Below are 24,297 nucleotides of genomic sequence, written 5' to 3'. Positions count from 1 at the left end.
AAATGGTTCCCCAGCTCATTTTATGTACCATTAAGGCACAATCTTAAGATGTATCCATGGTGGCTAGTGTCCCTTCCCTGATCCACATCTTTACAGTATCCCTGGTGTCCAGTTATTCCTCTTCTGTGGCAGGATTTGTTCATTAGTCTAGGTAAGTATGACAGCCCCCATCCCACCTAGACACAAAGCACATATTCACATATGCATGCATACACAAACACACACGCACACACGCACACACGCACACACACACACACACACACACACACACACACACACACACACACACACACACACACACATAAATCTACCCTATTCCCTACCTAATCCCTTACTGCAACCTCCCAGGCAGGCACACAAACTCACACATGCAATTCCACGCATACCTGCATGCACCACTCAACACTATATACCCACTAAACTACCTGCCACTTGATGCAGTAGCACAATCTTTTGGCCAGTTTCATTAACACAAGGAGCTAGTTTAACAGTTGTGTTAACTTAAGAAGCCCAGTGATTCTGAGTCAGTGGGCTGTGTAAATGCTTTTCCACAGGCAGTTCCTAGGAAGAGCCTGTGGGTTAATTAGGACTGTCTCTCTCCCTGGAGTTCTGCTTTAGCATTTAGCATGGCTGCAGGGGCCAACTGTGGTATTGCAGCACTGTGGTAAGACTATCTTTGGTTTGTAAAAGGTGGACCTCCCTGAATTTGGCCTATTGTGTGCATAAATTAGCCCTTACAATATTTGAACACCTTAGCATATTTTCCATCACTTGTCATTCCTCTCCAGTCTGTAAAAAATGTAAGATCATCTGTTTAGTGATGGTCCCAGTTAAAATATACACAAGCACCAGGTTAGCAATGTAATATTCATTGTTTATTTGGAGCTGTGCTCACAGTCTGTGTAAGGCCTATTTAGTGCCCACAAGCATACTTCTATATGATAATAGTTATTGATTATCACATACCTCTAAATGATAATAGTTACTGATTATCAATCACATCTATATATTAGTTATTATCATCTTCTTTATATCGTATTGATGTTTCTTATGAAGGATGTACACATGACTGACCGTATTCATTAATTTGCATTACACAAGCTCTGTGAGAGGACATTACAGCTCCTGGATTCAGTTGTTCAGTCTTTTAATGGTTAGTGCTTGATGCTATAGCTTATATCAGACTCTACAGTATGTAGAGCTGATTTACTGTGTAGTTTTATATACTTTTTGTGCTTCACAAGGTCTTATCATTATCCACACATCATTCATCTATTATTGCATCATTCTTTAACTTGTTTATCCTGTTTTCCTTTCTTTTACTTGCATAGCCTACTTTATAAGAGGCAGGCTTGAAGAGACCTGCCACAGAATGGGTAATCCTCAGCTATTCATTACTTCTTGATACTCCCTTGTCTGAAGTGAAGACACCTACATCATTTTTATCTGTAGAATCCAGTCCCCTGGATCACAGCATTAGTGCTGCCCCGATTGTAAGGTACTTACAATAATCTGCACCAATACAGTTGCCTTTACATTCTACTGAGCAGCAGCACATTTGCATTAATACTGTTAGCTGCTTACAGCCTGCACCATGGGGTGTGTGTGTGTGTGTGTGTGTGTGTGTGTGTGTGTGTGTGTGTGTGTGTGTGTGTGTGGCAGTTTGGACATTGCCACTAGTAGGGCACAAGGAATCAATAAGTGGCCTCCATGAACCTGTGATACACTAGCATATTTTTCCCTTCGGTGCTTTGCTTCTCAGTGAAAATTGCTGCTATTACTGTATTTTTAATGATTTTTGTAAGTAGACATTTTAATTTTCTTCATATTTTCCTTTATTGTCTCTTTGTTGAGCAGTCCCTTGTCTCTTGGTGTGCACATGCACACACTAACTGGCTACCACAAAGCTAATACACAATGCATAACCCCCAGCTTCTCAACTCTTGGCACAAAACTTTGGGGTTATAATCTTGGGGTTTATATACTGTAAGACAGAATTAGATGACTTGTGTATCAGATCATTCACTTAGCACATTACCAAAAAACAAACACCAAAACTACAAAAGATTGCAAAAGGAAAACAATTTCCTTTTGCATGTTTACATCAATTTTTTTTCTGTAACACTAAGCCCTAATTTGTCTGAAAATTGGTAAAGTGTAGGGTTAGGGTTAGCAGGTGTTACTAAGGAGGTGCATGGAAGCTTCACTTTTTGTTGGCTATGACAACCGTGGCTTAATCTGTTATAATGCATGTCAGTAGCAGACCATGTAATATTACCTTACAGCAACACTCTGCCTGACATGTAAATGTCAGAGCTCTTTGTCTAATGGCATGGATGACTACATGTCATTTCCAAACAATCAGTTTTAGTATGTTATTCATTTTGAAACAGGATATAAAAGCAAATACATGAAAACCTTATCTTTCTAAGTGAAGTAGATATTATTTATGTTGACATAATAGGTCTGTAAAGGTAGACCTTGTTTCACTTTTTCAAATATTAATGCCAGGTGTCCTTATTTAATACATGTTTGTCTCGTAGGTTGATAGATTAGTACTAGGCTAACTGCCCTTATATGCCAATTACCTGGAGTGAGAATCAAACCCTGTACCTTCTGTCTGTAAGGTAAATGACCATTAGGCCAACCTCCCACTCTTCTTCTCTGCTGTTTCTCTTCAGTCCCTTCTATGACAACACAATGATTAACATTTTTGAAAGGCATTTTTCCCTTAAGACTTCCTAGATAATCCGTGGTTCCAGTGTTTGTTGTGTAGGATGTCCATGTGATGTATATGAGCTGCTGCTTTGTATTCATTCAACTGTCTCTCTTGTATTCCTCAACCAACGTGGGTTATCTTCATTTGGCACAAGAGGTCCTTTACCATCACGGTTCACTTAAACCATGCTATTGAGTTTTTTTAGTTAGTTATTTACTTTTCTTGACCAGGTTAGCCCAACTAATCATAGTCTATTTTTAGGGGTACCCACATTTAGTGTTAATAAAGAGAGCGGGAGGGGGGCTATTTCCAGGATACCAGGAAAATTCCCCTGTTTTTGACATTGCTTGTCACATGATATACAATCTCCTGTTTTCAGTAAGTGCCTTAAGCATGAGCTGTATTCAAGATCATCCTTGCCACATTTTCTGCATTTTCTAGTCACTCAGAATGATTACATTAAGTGTACATATAGGCTGCACTTTGTGGTAACCTTATGAATCCCTCTTAGTATTTAGAGCAGCAGGAAAATCTGTAGGAAAACTAATATTAGGAAGAAGGTGTGAGTTATGCTTGTATTGTCTGTTTTCCCAGAACAGAGTACACTTAGTGCACACTTAATGTAGGCGTTAAGGGAAGCTCTTTTACATCTGTTAAGAGTTTCTACCTACTCAGGCTGATGTGACCTCAGATTAACATCTCATTTGAATAATGGCATTTCAGGAGTGCAGCACCCCTAGTCCAGTGTTGCATTATAGAGTCAGTGTTAGAAAAATGAATTAAAGTCCCCAGTGTGGGAACAGAACACAAAGCCCTCTGATCAAAGGCAAATGTGCTACCTCTTAAGCTTCTTAAGCCACTGATACTGCCTGATCACTTTCTATCTGGCTTAAGTTTGTATATACATGTACTCCTTGTAGGGATTGTGGTATTACTTGTCCTTGCAGGAATCTAACTAACGTAGAACATGCTCAAGTCTACCCTGAGTATTATTTCCAATGACTTCTCGTGTTATTACTTTAATTTCTTATTTTTCTTCCCATCTCATTGTGACTTTTTTCGGTTCCATGTCCTTTTGTAGGTACATATTTAAACAACTGACACCCCTCCCTTTTGTATGCTTGGTCACCTTAGTAAAATTAGTAAAATTAACCTGCTTACTATATAGTTTTCTGTCATGAACCCAGTTAATTTTCATTTAAAAAAATGACTAAACAGTGATGATCAGTATCTTCTTTCATTGTGTGCAAAGCTGCAAGAAAATATTGGTGATTGAGTACAAAAAGAAATGGACATTTAAAGTAGACAAGTTGTGTAACTCAGACACAGCTTTCTTTTTTGCAGCCCAGCTATTTTCAGCTTCCTAAGGTAAAAGAAACTATATTTTTTTACAGTACAGTGACTGTACCTTAGGAGAAATATACCCTGCCTATGAAGGGCACTACCATATTAAAAGTGATGCAGGCTGTGTTTTACAGCTACGGATGTACGTTAATAAGTACTTGTAGAAATGATAAGTTCATTTGACAATATCAAAAGTGGTTTTATGAGTGGTATACAGTGAGTGTGATGGCACTCTTTAAGACTGTTTCTGAGTGGGAACACATATTTTGTGTGTGAGGTCACTGAAAAGGAAATTCTCCTTTCCAAAATGTGTAGCAAATTTGGAGAGGGTTATGTTAACTGAGAAATGAAGTCCCTTGCAAGGAGGAAGGATGGACAACAGAGGCTTCTTTCCCATGTAAATGAGGGTTGTGAAATATATTTTGTGTTTGTTCTTTCTGTCTCGTTTTTTTTTTCTTTCTTTTTTTTTTTGAATTTGAGTCAGTTTCAAAATATTCACATTTGGTTTTATGATATGAAAGTCAAAATGTTGCTACTCACTACTGCGAGAAAAGTTATTAGAAAATGTTCATGACGTTGACATTGTAATGCATTTCTGAATAGTAGGTAATTAAATGGACTAAAAGAAACTAGTTAAATAATAAAAAAAGACTGTTCCATGAATGTAGTGAACTTCAGACCCCTTGTAACACACTATCTGACACAAAAAATTAAGTAGTATCCTGGTGTGACTGACAACATAATGAAATCCTTCTAAAGTGGTAGAGTTGAGGTTTGAAATGCCAACACAGTGGTTTATGTAAGACAAGACACCTCTGACTCGCTGTAGAGAACCATGAGCTACATAATATAGTCTGTTGTTAAATAATCACTGGATGGTTGAAGGGTAATACATTTTTCTGACAAAATCAAAAGGAAATATTTGGAGTACAAACTGAATGAAGAATGCCAAGTCCAAAAGGAAATAATTCTGAGTACAAACTGAATGAGGAATGCCAAGTCATACATTGACATAATGATTTTTTCTGAGGTTTGGGTAGCAGTTATCAATGTACTCAAGAACAATGACACAAATTGAAAGTTTTTTTCCAAACTAGAAGCATGGGAATGCATTTCATAACTTTGGTGGCTTCATAGGTTCATAGATTGGTACTAGGCTATCGGCCCTAGAGCCTATACAAGCCTAGCCATAACAATTCCCTGGCAATTTCTTCCCACAGTAGTTACTTCCCTGGACCCCAATCTAGCAGGGTGACTGACTTGATCCCTGGGGTGAATTTCCTATCTCCCATCCAATCATTAAAGTTCCTTTTGAAGAGGGCCAAAGAGGCACTCTGCTTGACATGTATGGGCAGTCTATTCTAGAGTCTGGGGAGTCTCTGGGTCAGGAACCTATCCCTCCAGCATGTTTTGTTCATTGTGATGACAAGGTTTAGATCCCTGGAGTGTGTGTCTCTGAGGGATTGGGATTTCTTTAAGTGTAGCATGTCCAACAGCTCTGGGTTTGACATGGCCTTGTATGTTAAACAGAGATCGCCTCTGAGTAGACTATATGTGACAGAATATAGGTGGAGTATTTTTAGATGGTCAGCATAGGGCATCTGCTTAAGGCCTGTGATTCTTTTAGTGAGGTATTTCTGTGGCCTTTCCAGTTGTTGCAGATGTCTTGAGAGGTACATACCAAATGGGATGTTGTATTCTATAATGGGTCTAATGAGGGATGAGTACAGTGGGCAATGACTTCCTTTTTTCTGGATGTGAAGCCCTTAGTGATGAGGTGTGCCATATAGAAGGATTTCGTGACTGTTGTGGCTAGATGGTTATCAAAGGTGAGACCACTGCCCACCTGTATCCCCAAGTCTCTAATCACACTTTTGGTGTTTACTGTACTGTCACCTATGTGGTAAGTCATGGGTACATGGTTTTTCCCAAAGGGGATAACCATACATTTTTTGGCATTAAGCTTGAGCCCATGGCTCTGACACCAAGCATCTGTTTCTGTAAGACCCTTTTGTAGAATATCCACATAATTTGGGGATTCAATAATTGCTCCCAGTTTGCAGTCATCTGAGAACTTTGTTAGCCAGAGTCCCTTAGTGTTGGCCTGTACTTCAGAGAAGCAGATGCCAAACAAAGCCTAGCTTATGGAGGAGAAAGAAAATATGCATAATTTCAAGCATGCTTCAGTGTGTAATGTTAGCTCAGAATACATTTCCTTGGTTGTTTTCTTAAGGCATTTAATATACTATTAATGTGAACAGACTATTAATTCATAACTGAAAATAAAGAGTGTTGTAGTAATGTGCTAAAATGCTTACACAGGAACATAGAAACAATAATAAGCACGCATAAGATGCCCAGCCATATGAACCTTTGTAAAAAGTGTACTTAAAGGTTCATGCTTTTTTTTCAAAAGCCTCCCAAAACAAGCAGGGCTGAACATGAACATTTTATTTATTTATTTATTAACATTTATTGACCAGGAAATTCCACTGGATCAGAAACCCATTTTCAGCAGAGGCCTGGGGAGGAAAGCTCCACAATACATTACAGTGATAACAAGTTTAATATAGGCTTTAAAAGCATTACATGTTAAAAAAAAATCAGTAATTCAGAGAAAAGAACTATATGTCTACAATACTATTTACAGGATTTACAGAAGTCTCGATACAATTTACAGGATTTACAGAAGTCTTCACAAGATGAAAGAGAAAAAGCACATTTCAAGTAACAAATCCGCAGGAGTTTACTTTATTCAACATTGGAGAAGGTTTGATACAGTACTATCTATGTTAGGAATATAGTACACTGTATGGAGGTAATTATCCAATGGTTATTATGAAAGACTGGATTTACATAATTAAGCCAACCCAATGAATGGGAAATGTGCTTATTTTTTATTTATTTTATTTAAGGAGGTTTGTTTCTGAGGCATGTGCAGAATGGACTATTTAGATAATGTGTTTCTAGAGCTATTTTAAAGGTTTTTGGGTGGTCAGTTTGGGTTATTTCAGATGGTAGGTTATTCCAAAGTTTCGCTATGGAGTGGGAGGATAGGCAGTGACAGGCTCTTTTTTTGGGTTTTCTTACTGTGAGCAAGGGTTTACAGGAAGATCTTAGTATTCTAGTACGGGTATATGTTTGTAGGATTGCTTTGAGAGCTGGGCATGCATTAGATTTACTGATAAGTTTGTGGGCTAAGGTTAGATATATTTTAGATGGTAGGAAAATTCTAGCCATTTTAGTTCTGTTATTGCTAGGCAGGGATGAGAACGGTATGGTTTTTCAGAGGCGAATTTGGCTATTTTACTGTAGAAGGATTGTAGTTTATTACTAAGGGTTGAGTGAAGATTGGTAAAAATGGCACTACCATTTAGGAGGGAAGGGATGAGTAGGGTATCAGCTAGTTTTATTTTGGTATATTTATACATGAAGAGCTTATGGCAATATAGTTTGCCTAGTTTAAAATGAGCTTTCTTTATTACATTCAGGATGTGTGATTCATAAGTGAGTTTATCTATTGCTATGCCTAGTAGTTTGGCTGTATTTACTAGTTCTATTTCTGTGCCATCTTTAGCAAGGATTTTGAAGTCAGTGTCAGGTGATTTTCAAGAAAATAGTAAAAGTTTGATCTTTTTGGGGTTCAGCATAAGTTGTGCATTAATTAGCCATGATTTGATAGAAGTAAATGCCTGCTGTGTGACTGTGAAGAGATCTGAGAAATATTTGGAGGTTGATATCAGAGTTGAATTGTCCACATACTGGATGAGATTCTGGATTTGGGGGGCTTTGTGCAGGTCATTGATAAAAATATTAAACATTAGTGGACGTAAAATGGATCCTTTTGGTACTCCTACATTGTTGGGTTGGTATTCAGATTGTACATTTAGCCATCTTACTGATTGTTCCCTGTTCTGTAAGTAAGATGAAAACCAGTTTAGGGATCTTGGGGAGCAGCCTAGTTTTGATAGTTGACTTAATAGCTTAGTATGTGAGACTGTATCAAATGGCTTAGATAGGTCCAGTAGGATTACAGAGGTAGGATTCCCTGTATCTAAGACTTTGTTGATGGTGTCAGTGAAGGAGAAAAGGGCAAAAAACCATGTTGGGTGGGGGACAGAAGAGCATTACAAGAGAGGTGGTTAAGTAGTTAAGAGTGAACACATTTTTCCAAGATTTTTGATAGAGGGGAGAGTATAGAGATAGGGCAGTAGTTAGAAAGATCATGGAAGTTTCCTTCTTTATGTAGTGGGGTAATGATAGATTGTTCCCACAGAAGAGGAACATAGGATTCAGAGAGAGCATGATTTATAACAATTGAGACTGGGCAGGCTATTGCGGTAGCAGTTAGTTGTAGGTATTCTGGGGGAAGTTTATCTGCAGATAGTGAGCAAGGTTTGAGTTATTTTAAGAGTTTCAGGATTAGGGAGGTGGGTACACGTTGGACAGTGAAAGAGTTGACTGAGAATTAATATACTCTATAGGGGGGGTGTTCAGTAGGTTGGGGAGGGGGTGAGTTAGAGGTAGATGGGCAATCTTTGAGTAGTTTTTGAATGGTGGAAATGAAATGGGTATTAAAATCTTGAGAAATTTGTTGAGGTGTTTTTTCTGGTGTTGGGGATGGGATTTGGACTGTGCCTGGGTTTAGAAGAGAGGAGACAGATTTCCAAAAAATTGGGGGATTTTTGATTGAGGTAGATAGTTTACTTGAAAAGTAATCCTTTTTGTTTTGAATCACTAGCTTTTTTGCTTTGTTATGGAGTTGTTTGTAGTAAAGTTCATTTTGTTTTGTTCTATCTTTCAGTCATGTTTTCCATGCTTTGTTTCTGAGAATGATATTTGTTTAGTTTGTTTTGTTAACCATGGGGCATGGTTAGTTTTGGTCCATTTTGTATGCACTGGAGCTAGGCTATTTAGAGTGTCTATAAAGAGTTTGTTAAAATAGTTAATGGCTTCGTCTAAGGGAAGTATTTTTAATAAATCCTGGTATAAATTTGTGTCTTATCATCCGGTTATCGAGTACTCTTAAGGGCAGTCAGTGTACTGCTTGTTTTTTTACCTGTAGCAATATTCCATAGGCTGGGGATATGCAGAGTTAGGAACATGTCTTTCCAGTGAGGTTTCTTTATTTGCTGGTGTAGATTTAGATTCCTAGTGCAGGTATATTTAGATCTACTGTTTCTGCAAATAAACAGAAGTTCAAATAGGGTTATGTCTTACTTGGTTCTAGAAGCAAGACACAGGTCACTTTGGAGTATCTTTTAGGGTACTAAGTATAGGGAGAATTCTGCTAGTCTAAAAGGGTAGCAGCAGGATTTAAGGTCTTTAATTTTTCTTGTTAGGGTATCTTTGGTGCCTTCACAAATACCACTTCCCCCCAAAAAAACTTGGTGTCAAATGTTACTAAAATAACTCAGAACCAAACAAAAAGTAATGTTCCAAAAATGAGTGAAGTGGTCGAACCAATACACATGATAACTTAAAAAGATGTTTAATAAAAATAATATAACACAATAAAAAACATATAATAGAGTGTTTTCATCCCATTACATATTGGGACCTGCACCCTGCATCACAGAGTAATTAATGGTGCTAATTAGTACTTTGGGTATAAAAGAAAGTTATGCAATTGGTTGTTTCATTCTGATGAGGTCCCGGTATGTAATGTGTTTAGTATCAGTAGATGGGAGGATAACTGTCTCCAGCTTGCAGTAATCATTAATCTTGGTCCACCACAATATGGAAATATGGAAATAAAGTACATAAGAAAAGCTGGTGGTCGAATGCAGAAATCCATTAAGTCAGCAAAAGAAAATAGGAGTGCAGGAAAACATGGAAGACAGAAAAGGTTGGCTAAAACATGGAGTTGTAATAGCAAAGAGCAAAGCATAAAAGACATCAACTTCTTGAAAGTGACTCAATAGATGGCACAAAAAACTCAATCGGGTTGTCAGTCACAGACAGAAAGATAAAGAAGATAGTCAGACGCCCTTCATAAGGCATGCCAGCAATAGCCTGCTTACTAGTCCATAGGATATCAAAGGCTGATGGAAGGCTGGTGGGAGGAATACTTTCAGCAGCTTCTGAATGAGGAAAACCCCACAGAAGCTGTACTTTCCCAGAGACAGCCTACAATGAGTTAAGAGGAGAAGCCTACCCTAGAAGTAAGAACAGCACTAAGGAAAATAAAATCAAGGAAACAGCAGGCTTAGATGAGGTCACAGCAGATATGATAAAGGTGTTGGGTAAGATGGGGAGAAATGCCTCCTGATGTTGGTAATAGCAGTATGGTGAGAGTGGTGCAACCCAATGTCTGGAGAATAAGAGTACTAGTGCCAGTGTTTAAGGACAAGGGGGACATCTACAACTATGGGCAGTACAGAGGTATGAAACTCCTATCATACTGCATGAAAGTTTTGAAGCAGATGATTGATAAACAAATACACAGAGTAGTAGAAAGTAAGATAGGAAATGAACAGTTTGGATTCAGGTATGGATGCAGCACAACTGATCCAATGTTTGCAGTGAGACAGATAGATGAGAAGAGGCTAGAGAAGAGGAAAGAGTTCCACTGGGCATTCCTAGACTTGGAGAAAGCAAATGACAAGGTCCCAAGAAAGCTGATTTGGGCAGTCCTACAGTGGTTTGAAGTCCCAGAAACACATTGGTAGAATTAGAACAGGTTATGTTCAAGGAGCCAATGACTCAAGTACGAACAGTGTTTGTTCTCACAGAGGAGTTCCCAGTGGGAGTGGGCATGGACCAGCTTTCAGCTCTGAGCCCACTGCTGTTCATACTGGTGATGGACTACATTAGCAAACAGATTTGAGGCGACAGATCAACAAAGTTGCTGTATGTAGACAGCATGGCATTACAGTCAGATGGAGGAAGAACTTCAGCAAAGGATAGAGGAATGGAATACAAAGCTGAAGGCACATGGGACAAATAAGATAGTTGTAATGGAAGCAAATGGGGGAAATCAGAAGAAGCTGAGAATTGAGATAGAAGTGAATACAGTGGAATAGGTTACAGCTTTAAGTATCTGAGAGGGATGATTGAGGAAAAGGGAAGTCTGAATGAGGAGATCAAGGCTAGAATCAGAGGGGCTGCAGCCAACTGGCACAGACTGGCAGGAATAGTGTATGACAGAAGAATGCCAAAGAAGCTGAAAAGTAAGGGGTACAACCCAGTGATGTGACCAATCTACTGTATGATATATAAAGCTGGGGAGTAAAGGCAGAGCAATTGAGGAAGCTAGAGGCAATGGAGATGAAGTGCGTGAGATGGGTGGTAGGATGCACACTGTGTGGACAGATGAATATATGAGAACATCAGAGCAGATATAAAAAGTAGCTTCAACTGCATAAAAGCTCAAAGAGAACAGATTATGGTAGTTCAGGCATATCAGGCACGTGTGGAGAAAAGCAGAGAGGGTCGCAGCAACTTTAGTAGCTTGGGACCTGTCAGATAACCAGTTTACAATCCAGCAGATAACATAGGGTCTACATTAAGTTCAACTAATGTTTTAACAGTACTAGCATGAAGGATAGTGTCAAAAGTCATGGACAGATCTAGATGAGCGGTGTGTACTGAGTACCATTTAACACAGCCCTTGTAACCTTTCCAAATAAGCTTACTAAGTTTAGGAGACAGAACCTGCTCTTCATAAAAGCAAACTGATTTGGGTCTAGATTCATGAGGTTCTCTGTGTTTGCATAAATGAGTTCTGTTATGATATGTTTCATAGCTTTCAATATATGCCTGCTGAGACTGATGGATCTATAATTGCCTAGATTCAAAGAGGGTCCACCTTGTGTAGGGGGGGGTCACAGAGGCTTGCATCAGGCACAAATCCTATGGATAATTAGGCTGAAGTTGGCTCTCCCATATGTGACAATCTTTGTGGAAAGCATAGTATTAGCTTTACATAGACAAATTTAATGTGCCTTGTCTGAATAATCATACCTGATAAGATGATTGTGAGAATGTTTCAGTAAGTCTGTCTGCATGACTGGGCAGTTTTCAAAAGCATAGTCTCAGATTTTGACCACTGTCAGTCAAACAAAAGTTTTTTGATTTAACTCTGCTACAGCCTATATGACTGACAGCAGCTGAAACAATGCACATATTTAGAAATATTTATTTCACTTGTTCTGGAATGACCACCCTGTGGTACTAAATGACATTTGCAGGACCACATGAGTATTTTAAACAACATGCTTGAGGAACATATTCATGTGCCTGGAATGAAAAACAATCATTTTCTCATAACATGTTTTACACAAGACAGGATGATGCCTCCTTAGATCTTAAAAGAATTAGAGATCTTATTTTATTCTGCAAAAACAGAAAAGGTTTTATGAAAAGCATGAAAGTGCATTGGAGAATTTAGTTAATGCCTCCACTTAGATAGGCAAAAGTCTCCAGCTGTGCAGTAGGCCACAACAACTAATTGCAAACTGGAATTAGAGACATGTTTAACTGACAGTGCACCCTATGTTATGTGCTTTTTGCACTGTGGAATTATCCTAAGGGAAGTGGAAACATGCCTTTTATAGTTTCAGAGAAGTCACTTTTACACCTGCCAATGATTGCCTTCTTTTTGCAGATGTATAAGGGATTTGACCTGGTTCAGGATGTGGAGTTCGTATACACAGCCCCTGATGATGGCCGCTGTGGGTTTACTCATAACCCCAATTCAACTCGGGAGCAATTTGTTATTTCAGGTAAGAAGCAGCATGATGCCCAGCATTTTATTTTCCCAGTATATGACAAATGGAGTCCTGTGCATTCAATACCGCTGGGCCCAAGTGGTCGAAATTAGAAATATTATTCGGAGAAGTGTAATGATAAGAGGTTAAAAGAAGCAAGCAACATGAATGCAAATGAGAGGCTGAAATACTTATCTCTCAAATAATGACCTTCTCATCTGTCAGACGTAAGCTAGAGCCTTCAAAAGTCAAGTGCAGAGGCTGAATTCTATTCAAGGGCTAAAATGGATTTTCTAGAAATCATAAGTGTCTGCAATATGCTGTATACAGGCATTCTGCGCCATTACACTGGCAATAACTTTTATGATGAAAAATAAAAATGGTGGGATTAGTCACTTAAATGTAGATCAGGGTTTATTTTAATAATTTATATCCCCTTATCTTTTGCCATACTTAGCAGTTTGTAAAGCAAATCAAATGAAAGCAGAATCAGTTATGCAGTAAATTTTGTATTAGACATTCTAATGCATTTCTAACCAGCCTGCACATACAAATTTTGAAACAGGTCGTATGAGAGAAGGGCGAGTCGTCATTACAAGCTGCGATTTTATTGAGCCATGGAATAGACTTACAAGTGGTCAGAAGAAAGGCCTCATGCACACCTATAAAACTGCTTGTGACTGCAATGTAAGTACAATTGTAGATGCTGTTGCATTTGTGTCATTGCATATGATGTGTTTCCTGCACAACTTTTTAATTTTCTGGCAATATTTTCCAAGGTATATTTACCTAAAATAGCATTACTAAAAGTGATGCAATCCAATGCTTAATAAACTACAGTTAAAATATACCTGCGTGAGTATCTTTCTCTCTCTGTGTCGTGTAGCTGTCAGTGGAATTACTGTTTTCCTCATTCTACTTCTTAGGATTTTTTTTTTTTGTGAATTGTACTGATTTGTGATGATATGTCAGACTTAAAAGAAAAGATTTACTGCTACTAAAAATCAAAAATAAATATTCTGCACATTTGTAGTCATCACAACATCACACATTTTAGAGTGCAAATACTAACTGATATACTGGAACAGAAATATGTACCCAAGGAATGGCGTACAGCAACAGTGGTCCCACTCCACAAAGGTGGTGCCACAACAGACCCCGGAAACTATCGCCCTATAAGCCTGACTAGCCTGGTCTGCAAGGCTATGGAGCATATCATCATGGAAATCATAAACAAAGAAATTGGGAACCTCCAGACACTGGATCCTACCCAATTCGGCTTTGTTAAGGGCAGATCTTGCCTCTTGAACCTGGTCGACTTCTTTGAAACAGTTACCAAAGCCATAGATGAAGGGAAGGTAGTCCACACAGCCTACCTGGACCTCGCAAAAGCCTTTGACACAATACCCCAATCGGGCATCATAAATAAGCTCACCAGCTTAAATATCAACCCCTATGCCACAAGATGGGTTGCAAACTGGCTCAGGGATAGAACCCACATGGTCAGAATAGCAGGTGCCATGTCATATTCTAAACCAGTTGCAAGTGGCGTCCCACAAGGCTCAGTCCTAGGACCTCTCTTGTTCGGTATATATTTCTCCGAGGTACAGGCTAACACGGGTGGACTATGGCTGACCAAGTTCGCAGATGACTGCAAACTGGGTGCCGTAATCGACTCTCCAGCTGACAGAAGCATCCTCCAAAAGGGTCTCATTGAGATGGATAACTGGTGCCAGAGCCATGGCCTAAAGCTAAATGCCAAAAAGTGCATAGTCATCCCCTTTGGGAAAAACAAAGTGCCCACAAACTACCACATAGGTGGTAATCCATTAAGTAAGGAAGAAGGAATTAGGGACTTGGGGACCCAAGTAATCTCTCCTTTGACAATCACGTTGCCAAAGTGGTTAGTGGTTAGAAAGTGGTTAGAAAGACCTTCTATATAGCCCACCTTATCATGAAAGGGTTCACATCTAGATCAAAAGAGGTCATTGTGCCCCTCTACTCATCACTTATCAGGCCCATAATTGAGTACAATGCCTCGTTTGGGATGTACCTTACCAGACACCTGCAGCAACTGGAAAGACCCCAAAAGTATCTCACCAAGACGATCAAGGGGCTCAAACAGATGCCCTATGCAGTTTGGCTAAAGAAACTCCAGCTCTACTCAGTTGTGTACTGCCTTCTCAGAGGCGATCTATGTCTGACGTATAAAGCCATGTCCAACCTAGAATTAATGGACATGCTTCACCTCAGGAAATCCAAATCCCTCAGAGCTACATGCTCCAGGGACTTGAACCTCAGCACAGAAATAAATAGGACATGCTGGAGGGACAGATTCATATCCCAGAGGCTTCCCTCACTCTGGAACAAAATCCCAATCCATGTTAGGCAGAGCCCCTCACCGACCCTCTTCAAGAGAAATCTTGACGAGTGGATGGGAGATCGTAAGTTTACCCCTGGGATCTCTTCTGTGTCCCTGCTTGACAGAGGTACAGTAAACTAACCTTAAAAGGGCTACCTTCTGTGACCTACTATACAGAGGCACAGTCAACTAATCTAAAAGGGTGTCGAAAGCCAAACACACTCTGGCTAGGCTTATAAATGCCCTAGGGCAGATAGCCTAGTATCAACCTATGAACCTAAGAAATGTTTTCTAACAAAAAACTATAGATTTTCAAGTCTGAAGTGATATAAAACATGATGCTTAAAAGTGCTGTTTACGATCAAACCCATAGCCAGTTAAAAACTGAAAATGATAAAGTAGCTGAATGATTGCACGACTAGGTCATAACACTTCGTTACACAAAAGGATTTTTAATTTAGCTGGTAAATGCCTACTTAACAGTGACCATGTCAACTAAACAGATAAATTAGTAATTATTACTGTGCCATTTGGCTGTCTGACTAATCCATTAGCTGAGATTTGATTGTTTTCCCTAAAGCTTTCCTATAGTACTACTAAATCTAGACTGGTGCCATTTCTTCCTGCTGAATACTTTATTCAAATAAAACAGTAGCACAGGCTCTTTCAGCAGGAAGCTTCGAACCCAAGCCTTCCTGACTTGCTGCTGTCAGAGCATTCTGCTTGGGTTCTTAGATCTTTGCTCTTCTTTACACATACTATTTTCCCTTCAGTAGACTTATGAAAGCATTACTTGCATGACGCTCACCCCATGGAAAAGGTGCAACTCCTTTTGTCATCTGAAGCATTATAATGCGCTGAAACAATATTCCTGAACTAAACTGCTGAATAAAAGGAAGTGCAGTTTACCTCCTAACACACCATCCAGGTCTAAGTCTGTGCTCAATTCACGCCACTAAAATCTCTTTAACTCTTCTAAAACATCTATTTAAAAGCCACAACAGGTTGAACTAACATCAAACACAGTTCTGAAACAAGGCTTACCCTTTAATTCTTTCTAAAGCATTTATTAAAAAGCCACAACAAAGTGTTGGTTATATCAGACATAATTTTAAACTATGTTTATACTTTTTATTAACTCCTGTAGAATTCCTAACCAATAAAAAATATCAAATCCTGCAGAATTTCTAGCCCATTAAAAAAGTACTGTCTTCAGTGCATATGATTTAGCAAGGTGTTACTGCATGTTATAAACTTTGAGACCATAACATCACAGAACTGATATAGGTGCATTGTTATTGATTTTTTTCATACACAGATAGACAAACTAAAATAAAATTAAAAAAAATCTACTTTGATGAAGCATAATTTATTGAAGCTAACATTATAAAACACTTTATTCCGAATTCACTACAACAGTGTCACAGTCTTTCTCCCTCCTGAGGTAAGCTTTACAGTTGATTATATTTGGTAGGGGATGTGGGTGCTTCTCTTGCATGGGAACAAGCATGGAGGGCTTTGCCTTCAAATAAAATGATTTTGTTTGGCCATGTGTTATTTTAACTAATTGTGTTTATTGACATTGCTTTCAACTTTTGTGTTGTTACCATAAAATCTGTATAGAAAACAGCTGCATGACCCTCTCCGCTTGCTGTCTGACTGCCTCAGTGGGAGGGGCATGAACAGTTGTCATATCATTATTGAGTGTGTTACTTTAACAGAAACAATATGTTAGATTGCCTGAACAGCTGTCTTTCTGGTCTAACTGAATGGAGACAGCACAAATAAGCTTGTAGCTTGATTTTTTTTTTTTTTTAGAATAATCAAAACAGCTGTCACAGCCATTCCATCTTTTTATCAGCACTTGTGTCAGCTGTACCCTTTTTATAGAGGGGTGGGGTATTTTCCAAATTCAGCTAGGGTGATTTTATTTAAAATTTGAACCCCACTGTAGTTAACCTGTCATCAGAGTAAAATGATGTTAGTGAATGCCGTGTCAGCTAATGGCTTGCCAATGAACATGGAAGTGTAGAGGAATTTCTGCATTTTATTTAATGAAATGATTTCCCTTGAGCGGCCTGTGTCCCAGTAGTGCAATAATGAGAGCTGATGAATCACAACATGTGGTTCTTCAGTGTGTCTCTTGACTGCAGTGCCTTCGGCGAGGAGTCGCTATGTCCTCCTTGTACCTGCATAAGCTGTTTTAATGCACTTCGGTTTCCTCCAACATCTGAGAGGCGAACTGATGTTCCTCTGAGCTACCAATACCTTGTCAGTTTGAGTGAATATGTGCATCATACGAGGGCTTGGCATCATGTTCAGGATTACTTCCTTTGGCTTGTACCCAATGTCTGACAAGACGGGAACCCTCTCTTCTGACCTTGTATTGAATTAAGTGGGTAATCAGGCCATAAATGAATGAATGTATGAATGATTAGATCTTACATTTTTTGAGATGCCGATCATATATTTTCAACAATGAATCACTGCTCTGTTTGTCTTGACCAAGCTGAAGTTATACTGCCTTTATGTCAAATTATCTTTACCCTAAGTTATATTAATCTTTATAACAGACACTTGCTGAGAGGCAGGACATTTGCATCAACTTGTAATTAACCAATTTTTAAAAACTCAATACTTAATTTAAGAGACAAGTGTGTGTGTTTCTGAAATTCATTGTTGTTATTTCAGTAAAAGCCAGCCTTGAGTTTACAATACTGGTCTTCTGACTGTGTAGTTTTCTCTGCTTTTGTTTGGATTATCAGTTGTGTAGTGACAGGCCAAGTATCTCTCCTGACTTCTCAAGTATGTGAACATACTTTGTAGTTTAAAATTAGGCTGCACATTTAAGTCAGGAACCTGGTTTGCTGGAGTCACACAGGCACACACGCGCGCACACACACACACACACACACACACACACACACACACACACACACACACACACACACACACACACGCACACACACTCTCTCTTGCTTGTTTGGACAACTGCAGTCATTGTTAAAGAAGCAGGCTACTTCTACAGAACTGAAATCATATGTTGCAAGTGGACAGGGAAGAAGTTATCAGCCATGACGGGAGGGAAACCTATACTGCAGAGCTCTGACAGATACAGCATGTTTATGCAGAATTACTCAGCTGCATTGACAAGTTAATTCATTTTTTGCATGTAACGTAATGATCAGTGTGCAGAAGCTGGCTTTTTCTTTTAAGACTAATGCACTTTTTTGCTCTATATCTTTTTCTTAGATCACTCCCTGCTATAGCTTGCCTTGTGCAGTGAATTCCCAAAAAGAATGCCTGTGGACTGATGGATTAATTAAGCGGAGTTGGTATGACGATCAATACCATAATTTTGCTTGCGTTCATCATGGAACTGGGACCTGCATATGGGAACGTCAGAAAAGTCGAGTCTCTCGCAAGTCCATGAAAACTAAATTTCTTTAAATGTTTATCACTCTTTGGCACTACCATTACCACTGTATTTATGCCATTTTGCTATCAGTGAGTGTGGTAATCACTGGAGCCAGTACTTAAGTTGAGACATTTTTGTTTTTTAAATATGAAAGTTGGTTTTGTCAACAGTTAGTTCTACAAGGAGCACACTAACCTAATCCCTTGTAGCATTAATGCATCTATTTAGATCAAAGCCTAAAAGTGGCAACTGCATTTAACAACCCATATTTTGTTTTTCACCCAGGATACTAATGACAGTGGTAAAAGTAAAGATAAGATGACTATCTACTTTTGTTTTTCTACTTCCTTAACAGATTTGGCTAAGTGCCAGGTCAAGAGTTGGCAATCAAGAAATCAAAAGACTTTTTAGAAGTGCCTGAACCTAAATGAACATCAAAATACAACATTTTTTTGTCTTTTTTTCCATTTGCTGATTAGAATTTTTTTTTTTTACTGCTGCTTAATGTCAAGTCTGAAGGTGACAAGGAGAACAGCATCTTCTTCTGTATATATAAAACCTGAGCTGTATAACCTCAGATACATTTGCACCAACATCTGTCAGACAAACGCCAGCCACTTATTTAAATACCTGTAACTCAAAGATGTAACTAAGATAGTTCTCTTTTTTATTAACTGTTTTCTGCATCTCACATAGAACATTCAGAACTCTGTAATGGCTATAATCATTATTTCACCTGATTGATTATGACTGTAAGATCTTATTTTACTAGAATTATACAAATTCCAAAATACACCTGCCTTCTATTAGTCAAAGTAATTAAGACGTGAAATGCCATAAGACATATTTTATGGGACTGCAGTAGCAGTGGTAAGAAAATCTCATAGAGCATGACTGCAGCTCTCAGCTAACCATAAACAATACACTTAATATTTACAAAACGATAGTACCTAAAAATATAAATTAACAAGTAATAGTGAATCATGCATGAGTGACATTTTCACCTTGTTTCTTATAGTGGTATGAAACCTTAAAATTAGCTTTCAGTCTTTTCTGTACCTTATTAAATTATAGATTCTAAATAAATAATAGTTGCTGCTTTACCCCTGATTCTTCATTCACAGGAATAACTAAGTCAGGATTGGACCTTGTTGTTGGCTTTGTGGTACCAGAGTCATTTTAACAGCTGATGTATGTGATGTGATCTATAGGGCATTGCATTTTGACCTCCATTTCTGCCCACATTTTAATTGGGCTGGCATTGATGAGAATCCAGGGCAATTGTTGAGGGCTGTTAAGTACGTTTTCTTTGCCATTACATGAGCAACAGTTCAGTTACACAAAGAAAGAAAGAAAGAAGAATGCAAACAAAGTGCCTGCTTCTATGATGCTCTAATTCACCGACAGGAACAGAAATTGCACAAGTGGTTAGGTACCACTTCATTTGCCAGAATATGTTTTTGTTTTTGAGTTGATGTTTTACCTCCTTGAATTACATGCAGGAATTAGCCATATCTAGTTCTGTTTCACAGACTGCAGAATAATTAGAATTTGATTTTGCTGAGTGTAGCATCTCAGGACCATCAACTTCTTACTTGTCATCTGGGTTTTGTTCTCTCCAATAACATTATTAATAATAAAGAGCAGGCATCTTCCTGTGTTTTAAATGGTGATGGTACTGCTGTTGACATGCACAATCAGTGCTTGTGATGTAAAAAAAAGTTTTGTTCCAAAATCCAATCTGTGTGAAACTGAGATAGGCATAAATAAATCTTAATTATTAAAGGTGATAGGCAGAACACCCTCTAATGGACACAGAAGAAAACAAGCACAGTAAAAATAAAAAAATAATAACATACTACTCTGAAATATCAAAAATCACTGCTGCCGGATTAGGTAAAGTTAAAACAGTTAATAATATACTCTGAAATATTGAAAATTATTGTTGTGTCAGTTTTCATACTATGAATTTGATTTCAAAACAAGCAGTGAATTAGAATTAAATTTTGAGGAAGAACAGATGTTAGATGCTCTAAGTGTATTGCTGGAACATCTGGATTCAGCAGTACCTATATACTGCAAAGACTACGGTATCTATGACCAAAAATTATGGGACAGAATCCCCACATCCACCATATAGAGGGCTGTACCCCCCTGAAACCTACTAAATATAATCACCTCTGGGGTTACTTTTTAAGGGGGGGTATGAAGAAAATGTTAACATTTTCAGTGCTGGCCAAAACTTTTTGTTAGTACGCACATTCATTTGGGTTATGTTTGGCCATGGAATTTATTCCACTATATTATATAGCCCATGAAGAAATCAATATATGCTTTTAATCAGTGTATATATATATATATATATATATATATATATATATATATATATATATATATATATAATATAATATAATATGTTGCTATGACAGTTATTTATCCTTAAACACAGTAGTAAGATAAGATAACCCTTCCAAGGCATTGTTCCTGCAACGCATACGCTGTACAATACTGTTTTTAAATAATAAAATTAATTTTAAAAGCATTCAGAATAACTGTGAGGTATTTATTACTCTATATATCCCACTATATGTTTCTAAGATTGTTGTAGCTGCGAAGTAAATTCCAGATATAAAGATGCCGCTTCACTTGCTGTCTTTTCCATAAATTTGCTAGATAACTAGATGCGTTTTGAAGCAGACATAGCTGGAGTACATGACAGTGGAGTTTGTTACCAGTGCTGGTATTGCTGTATTATTAGTAGTAACATAAAGCATGATGCAGAAATCTGTCTCATTTATGAGTATGATGGAATGGCAGTTCTGCTACACATGTACACAATATACTATGCATTATTTGGGTCAAACATCCTAAAGAAAAGGTGACTGGTTTATATTTTAAGACTTGTTAGTTGTTACAACTTCAGTTTAATATATACTACCTTTCTGTTTTTAATGGAAACCATTTTCATGGTAACACTTGGTTTGATATGTGAAATATTATTTGTAATCATTCTTTAATACCACAGTTATTCCTTACATGTACTTCTTGTTTAATATGAAACCATAACTGGAATGCTACAAACAAAAAGCATCACCCTTCAACTGTTGCATGGGCCATTATGAATGGCAATATGTAAATTATTAAATATTACACACAATAAATAAAGTAATGCTTTAATATCCTACATATTACCAGACTGAAAGCATTATTCTGATCAGATGGAAAAAAGAAAATATACCAACAAATTAAAAATTGTTCTTAATACGATTCTTAGTGTTTATGGAGCTGTTTCCTTAAAACAGAGGTGCACTGCAAAAGCAGTTCCCACTACCTTTTATGCATAATTTGCAGTTGTATACTCCTTTTTAAATTAGATTATATATCAAATATGGTATTACTAAATGTGATGGATGGGACATTCCTGTGCTTAGCAGCAGATCAGCAAATGAAGCCCACTATGCTGTTCCATTTGATGTCAGTGTTTTAATCTCGCTGACTTCTGACGGGTCGTACTTGATAATAACCGCTCTACAGCTTTCACATTATTCAGTAATGATAGCAGTACAGATAAAATTTGAATACTCAAGTTAAGTAAGAGATGAACAAGTAACAAATGTGAGTTTCCAATCATAGAGCTACTTCACTCTTCTACCAAAATATTGTCAGGGATTAGAAAGGCTAGATTCAGGCCAGAGAAGCAGAAAGCTATACTTCCTCAAATGTATATTTTTCTGGCTTACTGGATTTGTTTTCTGTAAATATTTAAGGGGAGATGTTGTAATAGCATGCGTATAAAAATACTTTTCAAACTGCTTTGTGCAACTTTTACAGGATGCCTGGAAATAAAATGCACCAGCCTGTATAAATACTATCATCTTTCTTTAAAAGATTTCAAAGTACAAGTGAGACACCTAACAGTCTATGACAGTTTATAATAAAGTTGACCATGAATTATTTTGCTGCTGGCAGAGAGATAAACAGTTAGAAGGATCAAGGCTGTGTGCAATATAAGATACACGTGCCACATTAAAGACTTGGAGCACAACCTGCAGGTAATCATTATCTAGTATTAATCCTCATGTCCCCTGTTTATCATAGCAGTAACTCTGATCACAGTATTCTGGCACTGTGGTAGTTATGTATTTAAAAACCAATAAGGGAGTAGTAACTATCAGCACTTTTACAGTTTGAGTCAAGGAAAGGCAAACGTATACTGAAGAAGTGGTGTTCCTGGTTACAGAAAGCATTGTCATATAATTCTAATGCAAAGCATTCATCTTTGAAAGAAGGGGTGAGTGCCTGAAACAGATATATGAAGCATTGCATTACTTCACATATTGCATATTGTCATCCCCCATTCCTAATGTATAGTTTGTTACTGTTTCTTTCAAAAAAACAATGCTACATAAATGCAAAGCAAATAGAATTAGGATAGAATTGGGATTCTGTAAAATCACATTTGCCAAATAATTGAATCATATTTTGTTACCATTATAGTTATTATTTTTCTATGTATATATAAAAACCTGTGCTATTTACTGAGAATATTTACTTTGTAAGGAAAGAAAAAAAGAATTATTGCTTCTACACTGATAAAATTAAAGGACTTCTTTTCTGATATGGTTTGTTGTGGCCTTTGTTTCTTTATAAAATTTTAGTGAATTGGTAAGAATTGCTGAAAGTGATATGTCATGTTTTTCTCTTTTTTGTCCCATAATTTCACTCTTTACAATTAGTTTGCTAAGGTCTCTTGTTTGCATTGATTTCTAAGGTGAGAGTTGGCAAGAAGTCCACTTCACTGTGCTGCATTACATTGCAAATGAAGTCTATCAGAAAGTGTCAAAAGTTAAGTGGAGCTCCATCTTATTGGTCTAGGCTTGATACTATGTGTATGACATACTTCAAAGACCTGTCATGGATTCTCACATCCTGGGTGTGACACTAACTCATAATACTCCAGTTACTGTAAGAGAGCAGTTGACTGGGTGATTCCTGAATATCTACAGTGATGGATACTTTGGGCAGGGAATGCTGACTACCAGTTCTAATTACAGAAAGGCATTTCCAGATATGTCAAGTAGATGCTACAACAGACAGGCATTTGTATTTAAATTAAATGCATTGCCGCATATTACAGCACTCTTTTAAGATACTGTTATAGTTATGAAGTACTGGTGGTTTGGAAATTGCATGCCTATGCACAGAAGGGATATATAAAACAAGAAGAAACACTGAGGTACAGAAGAAAAGAAAGATGTTTTAGTTTAATAAATTACTGAAATGCTGACAAGAAGATAAAATGCCAGTCATCTGTACTAAGTGCAGAGCATAAGAGCTGCAGTTACCAAAGGGCCTGTCAAAGAGGGAGCTAATGGGTTCTGGGTGAATCCATTATAAGTATCCACAGCATAATACCATGAAAGCAACCTGGAAAAGTTAATACTCGTTGAAATATAAGTCCACCAAAACTGTGGTTGACGTTACTTAGAAATATTATTACAGAAGTACATTCCCTGCAACTCCCATATCAGAGGCTTTGCTCTCACCCCTTTACTTATACATATTAAATCCATGGTCACTTAACCATGGGCAAGGCAGAAAAGAAAAAATAAATTAGTGCAAAACATAGTAGCACATCAGTGTTCTTGCGTTGCTGCCAACTAATGTAAAATGATTTCATGAAAAACATTTCTGGGGAGGTGGGATGAGGTAAACACAATTCTATCAGTTATATTTCAACAAA

At 37.7% G+C, this 24,297-nt stretch overlaps 2 protein-coding genes across 6 annotated transcripts in view; one reads left to right on the top strand and one right to left on the bottom strand.

Annotated features, from left to right (window-relative positions):
* The window catches only part of TIMP1 (TIMP metallopeptidase inhibitor 1), a 99,577-nt gene extending 76,405 nt beyond the window's left edge, over positions 1–23,172 (top strand). The window contains exons 4-6 of the mRNA XM_044080301.1: positions 12,672–12,789; positions 13,340–13,461; positions 18,389–23,172. Coding sequence (XP_043936236.1) covers positions 12,672–12,789; positions 13,340–13,461; positions 18,389–18,586 — 438 coding nt within the window. The 3' untranslated portion in view covers positions 18,587–23,172. The remainder of the gene's footprint in view (positions 1–12,671; positions 12,790–13,339; positions 13,462–18,388) is intronic.
* Positions 1–24,297, bottom strand: part of SYN1 (synapsin I) — a 2,007,545-nt gene that overhangs the window by 1,054,879 nt on the left and 928,369 nt on the right. The window lies entirely within an intron of this gene.

Source organism: Protopterus annectens, chromosome 8.part0 (assembly GCF_019279795.1).
Source record: "Protopterus annectens isolate FY-2018-M chromosome 8.part0, PAN1.0, whole genome shotgun sequence".
Classification (NCBI taxonomy): domain Eukaryota; kingdom Metazoa; phylum Chordata; order Ceratodontiformes; family Protopteridae; genus Protopterus; species Protopterus annectens.
The sequence above is the reverse complement of the archived record's forward strand: the minus strand, read 5'-3'. Positions and strand labels throughout refer to the sequence as shown.